Raw genomic sequence first — 12,815 nt, 5'->3', positions numbered from 1 at the left:
AAAAAAAAGAATATAGTTAATTTGGTAGCAGACAAAAACACATACCTTAAGTTTGAAAATATTTAAATCAAAATTAGAAAGACTTTATTAAGAACTTAATAGTTGTATTAAACAACTTTGTTAAAAAGTAATTCCATTCAAAGACTACTGTATTACCTTAGAAATGGCTGATCATGTGAAAATCCTAGAAGCTTGAAGATAAATTTTCTGAAGATCTAAATGACCATTTGCATGATAGCTTACACTGTCAATTTTTAAATTTTAACTAACACACACATTTTAAAAGTGCTTAAAATACTCTGATGTAAGCACTTTTCAGTTTTCACAGAAGAACAAACAAAATAGCAAAATAATAAGATGCCATTCCACACTTGATAAAGAGCTTTTTCGTATTTGATGTCATCTTAACCCTTAGATAAAAAATTTTAACACAAATGATAATGTCTTCACAAATAAGCATCTAATTCACATAAACCTCTAATTCAATACCAGCAAGACATCGTAATTCCAGCATTTTCATTTTCAGAAATGAGGAAAATAGTGGCTCAAGAGATTGGGGAGGACATGTCGAATACTAACATGGCTGACGCAGGATTCCAGACTAGAACAAATCCATTTAACCATGCATCTATTCACTCCATATTTATTGAGATCTAAACCTTTGGTCATGTGCTTTTCCCTTCAAGATATGAAGCTGTCAGGAAGTCACTGCACAGCTGCTATGCAAACAACACGGAAGAGCAGCAGACAGGAGACTTCGCTTTTGCCTTCTCAAAGTGTCAAGAAAGGATCCTTGAGCAGATGATACTTAATTTTTCCTTCTAACAGTGCTGTTCAAATTTGAAGCACTTGTTAAAAATACATAGATTCTGATTCATAATACTTGGAGGTGAGGTTTATAATCCCCCCCCTTTTTTTTTGCAAGGGCCTCAAGTGAGTCTTATAAAGAGGAATCTTGAAGAACCCATCTTACTATGGTCTTGTCTCTCAAAACTGGTAAGACCTTGCAGAGTTCCCAGCCCCACTTGGGCAATCATCAGCTCAGAGAGCTGGGGAAGGTTGAGTGGTAGAGCCTGGACAAGATCTCACTATGCACCCTACTTGCCTTCACTCATTTCAGGTTTCTTCTCACTAGAGTTCTGCTTTAGGATTCCTTCTGATTAGAAATATCATACAAGAAGATACAATAATCACATTTAGTAAGTCTCTCTTCTAAAAACACATTTTACATTAGATGATCCTACAACTTTAACGTCCAGCTGTTTGTTGTCTGTACCTCATAACCTATGTGTGTGTACACCTTTCTTCCATGAAAAAGTCCACTTACTATTTATGGTAACTCCAAAGCCATTAAAAAAACCAATTTGGTATAAGATATTTAAGATAACGTTTCTGAATAATTTTCAAACAAATCTTAGAAGTAGGATGAATACAATTTTACTTTATGATTTTAAAATACAGCTTAAGGATTTACTGTATATGTGAATATATGTGTTATGATTTATTTTTCTTAAAATGAGTTTTATCTACTCCCATTTTTCCTTGATTCATTCAAAACATCACTTGAGGAGTGGGGAATTCCGGAAGTGGCTACTCACTGGTCAGCACTGAAGCTGTCTTCTACAAAGTAAGAAGGATTTTGTTTTCATGACTTCTTTGTTTTGCCATGGGGAGCACACAAAGGAATGTACTAGATTTGGACACTTTAAATCACATACTTTACCATCATAGCGTAGTTATATAAAATTGCTAGCATCTGCCTGACAAATCATTGGGAAAATAAAATCAGTTCTCTCATTTTACAAAAAAGGTAATTTTAGACAAATCTGTGTATTTTCACAGGTGATGATTCATACTTTTCTCCTTCATTAAATGGGCAGATTTTGGTAAATATTTATAGGATTACTATAAATTAGTATCTAAAGTTTGGAGAGTGTATGAAAGGTTTAATTTTTTAAAGATAATCTTTGGGAAGCTGGAGAGATGGCTCGGGGATTAAGAACACCGGCTGCTTTTGCAGAGAACTCAGGTTTGATAGTCAGCACCCACATGGCGGCTAACAACGCCTGTTCCAGGGGATTTAACACCTCTTCTGGCCTCCTCAGTTATTTCGGGACACTGGTGCAATTACACATATGCTGGCAATACACTCATACACATGAAATAAAAATAATAAATAAAATATTTATAAAAAATAAATAGATAAAGTCCAAAAAATCTTTGGAGATTTTTGAAATTTTTCCTACCAATTTTCCACATTCATCTAAATTTAAGTAGAAAAACAAAAATGTATTGAAACTTGATAGCATTAACTACCTGTGACTTGGCTTCTTGAAGCAGAGACTACATGTACTTTAGATTTTTGTTTTATCTACAAGTTATTAGAAATATACACATGCTCATCATTTCTTTCTCATTCCTCTCCCTCCTCCTATTTGTCCTCTCTCTCTCTCTATCCTCTTCTTTTCTTTCTCCCTTTCTTTTTACCTTTCTCCCATGAGAAAAAATTGTGAGGTTTATTTCAAACAAAATATAAATGGTAGATTTGGAAAAATTGGTTCAGGTTCAGGTCAGCAACCAATTACTAATATGTCGTGAATTTTATTTGTTATTTATTTATTCATTATGGTGTGTGTGTGTGTGTGTGTGTGTGTGTGTAAATGTGCATGGGTGTGGATGTGCCACAGCATGACTATGGAGATCAATTTCCCGCCTTCCACTTGGTTGAGGCGGCTTCTCTCTTGTGGCTTCTGCTGTTGTGGGTGAACTGGCCCATGAGCTTCCAGGCTGTTTTCCCGTCTTTGCCTTCCATTTTGCTGTAGGAATGCTGAAAGTACAGATATAACACTGCAACCAGTGTTTTTTTTTAAATGTGGATTCTGAGGATCTAGCTCCCAACTTGGTAGTCATGCTTCTGTGGCTACTGCTTCACTCTCTGAGCCATCTCCCAGGCCCTCAGTAATATACATTGTAAAGTATATTTTTGTCCTAGAGTTTTTTTTTTTTTTTTTTTTTTTTTTTTTTTGTGTGTGTGTGTGTACAGGTGTGGGGGCATTTGGAAGACAGGGGTCAATGTTAGGTCTTATTTTTTGAGACGGGATTTCTCAGTGGATCAGAAACTCATCAGCACAGCTAGTGAGGTGGTCAGTGAGCTGCATGAGAAACACCTGTCTCTATACCCACAGCGCTGGGATTACAGTCACACTCCTCCTCATCTTTTACTTGGGTGCAGGAATCCAAACTCCAGAACTTATACTCTACCAACCGAGCCATCTCCCATCCCCTGTGTTGAGTTTTTTTAAAGACCCACCATTGAAAAGCTCGAAGTAATTTGAATATAACATTCTAAATCCTTACTCTTCTAAATCCTCACTCTTCTAAGGGCTCTTTTCACTCTAAGATCTGTATTTTCTCTTGGTTGTTCTATTTTACATTTTCTTCCACATCACGGCACTGCCTTCCAACTTCAATCTTTCTGATTGAGGTGTGGATTACTTTGAAACTAGACATTTTGGTTTCCTGGATTTTACTTTTCAAATAGGTTTGGAAGTACTAATAACCCTGGAGATGTTAGCTGGCTTTCCAACTTTTAATCTTCAGTATAAACAATTTAGGCTAAGTTTTCCAAAATTAATATTAATTTAAACCATCTGTCCACCATCTGCTAATGTGAGATGCAAAACCAGAGTTTCTTTGTGATCCTTAATCAGACAGGAAAACACATATACATTTATAAAATGAATTCAAATTTCCTAACAAAGGAATTTTTCTGAAAAGTTATCGTGAAGGCTATAAATGCTTAGAGAGAATTAACTTTTACTTGGTGTGATTTTATGCAAATGAGTGCCAAGTGTCAACAGGCATGCTGCCTAGTTCACAAAGACCCTGATGTAGAAACAATATCTTTTGCTATATTTTCAAAAGAGAGGATGCTGTCAGCAGTGGCTGTAAAATATTGATTTAAAGAATATTAGAGTTAGCATTTGTTTAAAATGTAAATGTAAAAATGAGACCCATGTCTGCAAAACTACAATATAAAATCATCTTTCTGCCCATTCAATTTGAAATGGGGCCAACAATTTTAGTACCTTTCTTGCCAATTATTTCATTCCTTTTCCTTTTGTGGAGCTTGCTGGCATTTTAAAGATACTAATTCCAGCATTCCTTGGTCACCCATACACAATGATTTATCAGCTCAATGATCTTTTCTCTTTCTTCAGATTATTTCCTTAAGAAGGTAAAATTATATGATTCAAAATAGTTTATGAGAGAGTTTTTAGAAAATTCAGCTAATCACCTTGAAGTCTTACACAGAAGAAGTCATAATTGCTAAGTGTTTGCTGTATTCATGTTGGAGTTGTGTCACATAGTTGGAACCCTTGGGAATTCCGGTCAACTGTTTAGCTCTTGTTGGATAGGTGTGTTCCCTGAAAGAACTAGCACTGAACCCTAAGAAACTCTGCAGGCAGAGAGGGTCACCCTCCCACCCAATTGGTCAGCTTCAGTTGCATGAGGGGGCGGGTCTAAGGACAGAGGAAGCTGGGAAGGCGAGAAAGTCACCACCTTGGCTGGTGCTCAGGAAGCATGCATCTTGAAAGCACAGCTGAGATGTGGGGGAAAGAGCCCAGGGGTGTCCATGCCTTTGTAAATGCGGACAGCATAAACTTTGTTGGCAAGCCCAAATAAATTTCTTTATTCCCCAAACTGTAGCTTAGAGGGACATTGTGTGGGTTTTGTCCTTTGGTTGTAAAGACAGTGTGGGGCCTGGGAGCTAAGAAGGGCACAGTGCTCCTCACAGAGGGCCTGACAGCGGAGAGAGCAAGCAAGGGCCTCCCAGGAGAGAATCTGGCTTTACAGCTCTTTAGAACATAACTACTCAGTTGATAAAAATGAGAAAAGAATGATCTCAAAGAAATTTTCAATTGTTATAAGATTTTAAAAATTCTTTTTGACCTTTTTTGAGACAGGGTTTCCCTGCAGCCCCAGCTGGATTTTGCTGTATAGACCAGGCTGCCCTCGAGCTCACAGAGATCTGTCTGCCTCTGCCTCCCCAGTGCTAGGACTAAAGGTGTGTGCCACCAAGCACAGCTTATAAGTATAAGATTTTGATCTCTGTGTTTAGATAGTTCTTCAGCAGATTCTGTTTTGAATCTTGGGCTGTAAGCACTAGTTGAGGTGGGGATAGGTGTCAACTTTTATTTGAGGAGAGTGACCACCTTTGTGTACTCCCCTTCCTATTAGGGAGATTTTTCTAGCTGTTGGCAATGATGGGCAGTGGAGCTTCTCTGTGGTGACACTTAGGGAAAATGGTTCTGCTGCACTAACAAAAAACCAATTAGAAAACTATTTTCTGCGACAGGTCACGAATTTACATGTTTCTCATGGAAAGATGTACCTTTTAATTTCTTTATTAAGGTGACATTTGTGTCCCTTGGGACTTCAGGGAATGACATTCATCCCTCATGAACACACACTGAAGTCACGTGATGGGGCAAGGCTGGACGTCTCTGCCCTTCATTTTCTAAATGAGCGACTTTGCAAACTGATCATCAGAACTCTGCACTTGATCTCAGCCAAAAGGCCGAGAAGTGATCATCAGAACCCAGTATATGCAGAGGTATTCTTGATACCCATTTATACACACTCATCTGAGAACTGAAAGAGAAGAAGTAGTATCTATTCAGTTGTTTGCAGTTGTGGTTGTTTACTGTTAAGACAAAAATATAGTCATGGCTAAAGTATTTAAAGAGTAGATATTCAGTAAGTTTCTCAGAATTTAAGTTTAAGATATGTAAGCATAGATTAGTTTGTGTGTGTGTGTGTGTGTGTGTGTGTGTGTGTGTGTGTGTAGAGGCTAGAGATCAAACTCAGTTGTTTTTTGGGTGTCTTCCTCCACATTTTTTGAGACAGAGTTTCTCACTAGGTTTAGGGCTGATTTACTTTATCAACTGAGCTATCTCTCCAATTCTTATTTGTTTGTTTGTTTATAAATACTGGATCTTGATATATAGTTCTGGCTGGCCTTGAGCTTGAGACTCTATTGCCTCAATCTCCTAAATGCTCAAATTATATGTTCAGGCCGCTACACTTAGATTGGTACTTTTTAGAAAAGTGAGTAAAATCATTCAAACATTCTACAAGTTTCTCTTGAATCTTGTTAGGTAAATTTGTAAAATGTATTAAAAAGAGAAAGCTGAATAATTTTAATAAATTTTGTATTGGTCATTGGAACCAAGATTAAATTTTTTAGAGTGATTTTTTAAAGCAAGAATACAGCTTTAGTTTAGCCCCAAGCTCTCTTAGAGAAAAGCACTGGGTTCACCCTTTATCAACCTAATAGTATTTCATTAGCTCTAGGGTATTAGGAATTTTTCCCTTCAAACATTTATGGTGAATCAATCAGTTCAGAGCTCCTCCGGGACTAAATGTTGGTGATAGAGGTGCTAACAGAATAATGAAGGCAGACAGACCAGTGAATTAGCAGTAAATCTCTGATGCAGTAAATGCAATGACAGCAGTGATACTGGGAATAATTGGGCCCTGGTAACAAGGTTCCGAATGTTCGATGGATGATAAGTTCAGGAAAGGATCTGAGGAGGAAGTAATTTGTAACTATGACCCCAAAAGATGATTCTGTGTCAATCAGGTGAGAACAGAGTTCTGGCAGAAAGAAAAGTAAGAGAAGGCACAAAGGTACAAAGGCCATGATGTGTGGGGGGGAAGGTTCCAGCAGCATGGCATATTAATGACACACTAAGTACAAGGTCAGTAGTGACAAAGAGTGGGCCTGGAGATGTGTGGTGATTAGACTGGGATGGATGACTTGGGAAGACCAGATTATATGCTAAATTCATTTTCAAAAATCGAATTTTTCATTTCCATTTTTCTGAAATTAGAATTCATGTAGTTATTGTTAGAAGAGGCTGGCCAGCTGCCAGACAAAAGTAAGCTCTAATAAAACTAATACTGCCTGTTCATTGGAGAACTAACCACGTTGATGAGTTATTTGAGTTGGATTCCTAGTCTTTTGTTATACAAATATTACATTAAAATGATAGCACTGAAATTAAACAACTGAATGTATAATGGGTTACCTTTGATCCCCAGGAAAGTAACAATGGGCAGAAGACATTACTGGCCCTCTAGGAATAGAAGACAAACCCCTATGGCTAGTTGGAGAAAGATATAAGGGGTGGACATGAGAAAGAGACATGCAGAGATGTGGTCCAGATAAAGAAACTCAGTCAACAGATGAAACTAAAGTGCCAGTTTCAAAAATAGCTAGGGGCAACAGTGTGCTTCAGGAAGAAAGGAGAGATCAGCAAGTTACCAGGCAGAAATGGCTGGTAAGGCTAAGGCTGATGCGTGGATGACCAGGTATGACTGAAGGAGGGTACAGACTGGGTACCATGAGGGGAACTCCAGGAGATGAGTTACTGAAGACAATAAATGCAGGTGGCTTTCTAGAAATACTTAGGAGGTGGGAGGAGAGAAGGAGAAAGGGGGGAGGGAGAAATAATTGTAAACAATCAGAAAATCAGAATTCAACATAGTTATAAACTAATGGCAAAAACCCCAAAAGGAAAACATGGAGATACAGGTATGAGAAGAAGGAATTACGACACAGTAGGGAGAGCCGTGAAGATAGGGAGTGGACTCTCTTCTTCTAGAGCATTTTAGAGTTTGAACTGCAGTGAACATTTTATAGCATGGAAATATGTTGTAGAACAGTGTTTGCAGAGGCAGGGGAGGAAGAATGAGCATGTGGAGTCTTGAGATGAGTTGTGCAGATATTCTTTATGGTACTGTAATGGTGGGCACGTGACATAGGCATATATGAAAAGCGAAAGAGCAACACAAAAAGTAGAGCATAATGCAAGCGGTGGACTTTAAGTAATGTACCCACACTGGCACATTGGTGGTAATAATCATGCCATACTGAGATGTGATGCTATCAACTGGGACACTGTGATCAATGGAGAGCATGTGAGAGCTCTGAGCTATCTGTTGAAATTTCTCATACACTTAAAACTGCTATAAACATAGAAACATCAATGAAAATACATTCAAGCTCTTTGTAAAAAAACTCTTCTTAAATAATCTAAGCCAACCCAAAGCAAGGTGACAAGTGAGAAAGCAGAGTAGCTTCTTCAGAAAGAAGTATCAGTGGGCTCTGTACTCTGTGATATATGGTCACCACTACACTAAACAGGCATTCACAGATGATATAATGGTAGGTGAGTGTGTGACATTTTGCCTATGGAAAAATATAAAGATGTTAAACACCAAGCAAGAGATTCTGAAACATGTAAAGTACTCAGCAGCATTCCTTACCCCCAAGTAGAAGAGTGAAAATGTCACCATACTTTCTCTGAAGAGTTTTCATTAAATTTAATGGATCCTTTTGGAATTTCAGGGCCATACCAAGATAAGGAAGCCAACCTTTTATCAAGGGAGGCTCTCCAGGTCGCCTATAAGAGAAAAAAATATCAAAGAAAAATCAAATCATTTCTATTTTAACATACATGGATTATTTATCTCATCTATAAATAAATTGCTTGAATTGCATGGCTTCTTTCTGTTTCCCTAGTCAATGATTCTTATGAGATCACAAATATGTGTTTATGGAACTGCTCCAACATGTGTGGATATGGGGTAGGCCGTTCAGTTCACAACTTTTGTTGAACAGTTTTTGAGATATTTTGTGTTGTCAGGCTTTAATGGCCACTTGACAGCTAAGTCACAGCCTACAGTATTTATCACAGGTTCAATTTCCTATTATGAAATCACCAGGAAATCTCTAGGACACCAAATGAACTATTTAATAGAATTTATTCTGCAAAACTGTCAGTTTGGTACACTGCGGATAAAATGTTAACTCTCTAACATTTAGTCTTTTGAAAGTCATATTATAAATGCTACCTGTTATATCTAGTCAGAGCTAAACTTAGTTTTGACATCATTTGGTTGACTGTTAGGTACTTGGAAAGGTGCTATTGGCTAGGTTTAATAAAATCTAATTAAACTACTTGTAACATATTTCAGTTGTTGATAATTTCATTTCAAAGTAGTGTATGAACCCACTCAAACTAACTCCATCTCATTTTAAGCTCCAATTTATGCATAGGCATTTATATTTTCCATTAATATAAGGTATGAGTAAATTAAATTTTAACAAAACACTAAAGCTATAGGGGAATGACGTACTATGGGACTTGAAGGTTTTCAAAACACCTAAGTGCATTTAGCACATTAAATGGAGGTATGTTCTTTACAAAGAACAAGTTATTTTATTTACAGTGCATTTTTTTTTCTTTTTTACTGATTTGATCAGTGAGAGCTTAAATAGATGGAACCTTGGAGGCTTTGGTGTCATCTTTCATTTTAAGGATCTCAGCTTTTAGATGTCAAGACACATGCTTAGGGACTGGAGAGATGGCTCAGCAGTTAAGAACACTGGCTGCTCCTGCAGAGGACCCAGGTTCAGTTCCCAGCACCCACATAGCACCTAACAACCATGTGTAGCTCCAGTTCCAGGGGATCTGATGCCCTCTTCTGACTAGGGCATTGCAAAAATCCAGCATAGTAGATTGCTGCTTGAACTGATAAACATACTCAGTAACTGACTAGAATGAATTCTAGAGTTCTTGTGATCTGGGTGTGAGGTGTCAGACAGTTTAGCTGCCAAAGTAAAGCTCTTCGTTTTCAGAAGTCAATTAAACTGGAATTACATAATTAGAATAGAGAGAATAAATTTTTTGGAAAAATATATTTTATGGCTTCCCTACAGCCTGAGAAACTCTAATCTCCCTGACCCCACATCCTGCTCTCCTTCTAGCTTTGGGCGCAGTCCTATTTTTTCTCTCAGCATCCCAGATCTCTGGACTACCCTGTTAGTCCAGACTGCCCATTGAGTCCTGATCAGCTCGAAGTTTCAGTCTATTTTCTGAGAGCCTTCACAGGCTGTACCCACCCCCAACTCGCTTTTGCACTCCTAGATCAGACTTCTACTTGGCTCCCCCTCAACTTGTCTTGCATTCCCTAGACTAGCCTTCTTCCCTATAAGTCTGATCCCTCCCACTGGGCCTTGACTTCCCTACAGTCTGAGCAACTCCAATCTCCCTGACCCCACACCTTTTCCTTATAGCCTTGGGCACAGGCTGGGTTTTGTTCCTAGCATCCCAAATCTCTGGACTACTGCTTATCTCCATGTGTTGGTTAGCTCTCCAAATTGCACCATGCCCATCCCTCTACATTGGGATCATCTGCAGCCCTCTGCAGGGCTAGGCTTCCCTGCCCTTTAGTAGAGGCTCAAACTTTGTCAGACTGCCTGAGATCACCTGATTCTAGTCTCTGCCTAACAAGTTCCCCAAAGGAAAACTCAAATAATATGTCCCCATCTACACTCCTATAGAAGAGTTTTACAACGAGAATCCCCTAGAGATAACCCAGGACACAGAATTTAAAAGAACAATCAAACATGATCAAGGAATTCAACAAATTTAAAGAACACAGGAACAAATCAAAGAACTAAAAGAAGATAAACTTCTGACTGAATTCACAAAAGAGATACAAATACTGAAGAAAACTCAGGCTGAAATGAAGAAGGAAGTGAAAAACCCAGCAAACCAATTTGAAACAACAGGAGAAAGCCTCATTGATAGAATGAATGAAATGGAAAACAGAGTATCAACACTGGATGATAAAATTGAAGAACTGAATCACTCAAGCAAAGATTATGAAAAATTAAAGAAAAAAAAACAGGAGTGGAATATGCAGTAAATGTTGGAAAACATGAAACGATCAAATTTATGCATCATAGACATAGAGGAAGAAGAATCTCAGGATAATGGTATTCACCAGATCTTCAACAGGACTGGAGAAGAAAATTTCCCAAAATTAAAGAAAGACATCCCCATACAAATACAAGAAACACAAATACATAGAACACCAAGTAGACAGAATCAGAAAACTAACTCCCCACGGCATATCATAGGAAAAACACTAAACATACAGGACAAAGGGAGACTACTAAAAGCAAACAACAAATCACATGTAAAGGAAAACCCATCAGAAGAATTACAGTTAAATTTTCAGTGCAAATTATGAAAGTCAGAAGAGCTTGTACCAAAGTATTAACAGTTCGAAATGATCATAGATGCAACTCAGAATTACCCAGCAAAAATGTTCATTATAGTTGAAGAGGAAAGAAAAATCCTCCACAACATAAACAGACTGAAAGAATTCCTGTCGACAAAATCAGCCTTTCAGAGAATTCCTGACGCAATACAAAGAGCTGAAAATAGGAACAACTATATCCAAGGCACAACAGAAAGAAACCAAATGAATGTATAACTGTGGAAACACAAAGCTAGACAAAGAGTGCAAACAGAAATTAAAAGGACAGGAACCAACACACATCTTTCAATAATAACTTTAAATATCAATGGGCTAAACTTCCCAATCAAAATACACAGGCTAGTTTAGTGGATTAAGAAACAAAATCCATCTTTTTGCTGTCTGTAAGAAACCCATCTCACCTTCAAGGACAGGAACTACCTTAAGGTGAAAGGATGGGAAAGAATATTCCAAGAAAATGGCCCTAAGAAAGGAGCAAGAGTTACAATTCTAATATCTGACAAAATAGACTTCAAACTGAAACTAATCAGAAGAGACAAAGAGGGTCACTGCATTCTGGTCAAAGGAACAATTAACCAAGAAGATATTACAATCATGAAAATAGATGCCCCAAACTCTGGTGCACCCAACTTCATAAAAAACAGTACTACAAAACTTTAAGACACAGATTAATCCCAACTCACTTATAGTAAGGGACTTCAATATCCCACTGTCTCCATTAAACATGTCGACCAGGCAAAGAATAAACAAAGAAACATCTGAATTAAACAATACCAATACCATACATGAAATGGAACTAACAAACGTCTATTGAATATTCCACCCAACCACCAAAGATTATACTTTCTATTCAGCAACCCATAGAACTTTCTCCAAAATTGAGCACATACTGGGGCACAAAACAAACATCAACAAATACAAAAAATTAAATAATTCCATACATTCTATCAGACCACAGTGAAATAAAGCTTAAAATCAACATGGGGAGACACCCTAGTAACTACAAGACCTCATACAGATTAAATAACACACCCCTGAATGATGAGTGGGTCAAAGGAGAAACTAAGAAAGAAATAAATGTATTCCTAGAATTAAACGAAAAGGACAATACAACGCAACAAAACTTCTGGGACACATTAAAAAACAGTTCTAAGAGGGACATTTACAGCTGTAATTGCCTACACTAAAAATCAGAAAGAACACAAATAAATGACTTAACTTTGCAACTCAAGACTCTTGAAAGGCCACAACAAATGAAACCCAAACCCAGCAGACAAGAAGAAATCAGAGCAGAAATTAATGATACAGAAACAAAGAAAACAATACAAAGAATCAAAGAATCCAAGAGCTCGTTCTTTGAAAAGATAAACAAGATAAAGTCATCAGTATATTTCTTTAAGAGTTCAAGGGTTTCTCAGACAGTAGGCTTAAGTCTATATAAAAAGTTATTTAGACAATTATTTCTCATTGATGATTTTGTTCCTAACCAGAAAGTGCTGCTCAGATGTAAGACTTCAAATCTTGGTCTCCAATACTGTAGTGCCCACCTGTAGCTAAGGGAGACAACCAGCTATTGTTCTAAAATGATGGATACATTTGTTTCCACCCACTCTCATCTAGAAGCCTTTCAGAGGGAACTAACACTGATTCTAACCACTCCAACAGCTATCAAAACA

General features: G+C 37.6%; 1 protein-coding gene across 1 annotated transcript in view; it reads right to left on the bottom strand.

The window, feature by feature from the left end:
* The window catches only part of LOC103737731 (25-hydroxycholesterol 7-alpha-hydroxylase), a 209,147-nt gene that overhangs the window by 21,659 nt on the left and 174,673 nt on the right, over positions 1-12,815 (bottom strand). Inside the window, exons 2-4 of the mRNA XM_017799228.2 lie at positions 8,330-8,471; positions 1,735-1,743; positions 604-611 (exon numbers count right to left, since the gene is read on the bottom strand). Coding sequence (XP_017654717.1) covers positions 604-611; positions 1,735-1,743; positions 8,330-8,471 — 159 coding nt within the window. The remainder of the gene's footprint in view (positions 1-603; positions 612-1,734; positions 1,744-8,329; positions 8,472-12,815) is intronic.

This window comes from Nannospalax galili, unplaced genomic scaffold (assembly GCF_000622305.1).
Source record: "Nannospalax galili isolate Female #2095 unplaced genomic scaffold, S.galili_v1.0 scaffold397, whole genome shotgun sequence".
NCBI lineage: Eukaryota > Metazoa > Chordata > Mammalia > Rodentia > Spalacidae > Nannospalax > Nannospalax galili.
The sequence above is the reverse complement of the archived record's forward strand: the minus strand, read 5'-3'. Positions and strand labels throughout refer to the sequence as shown.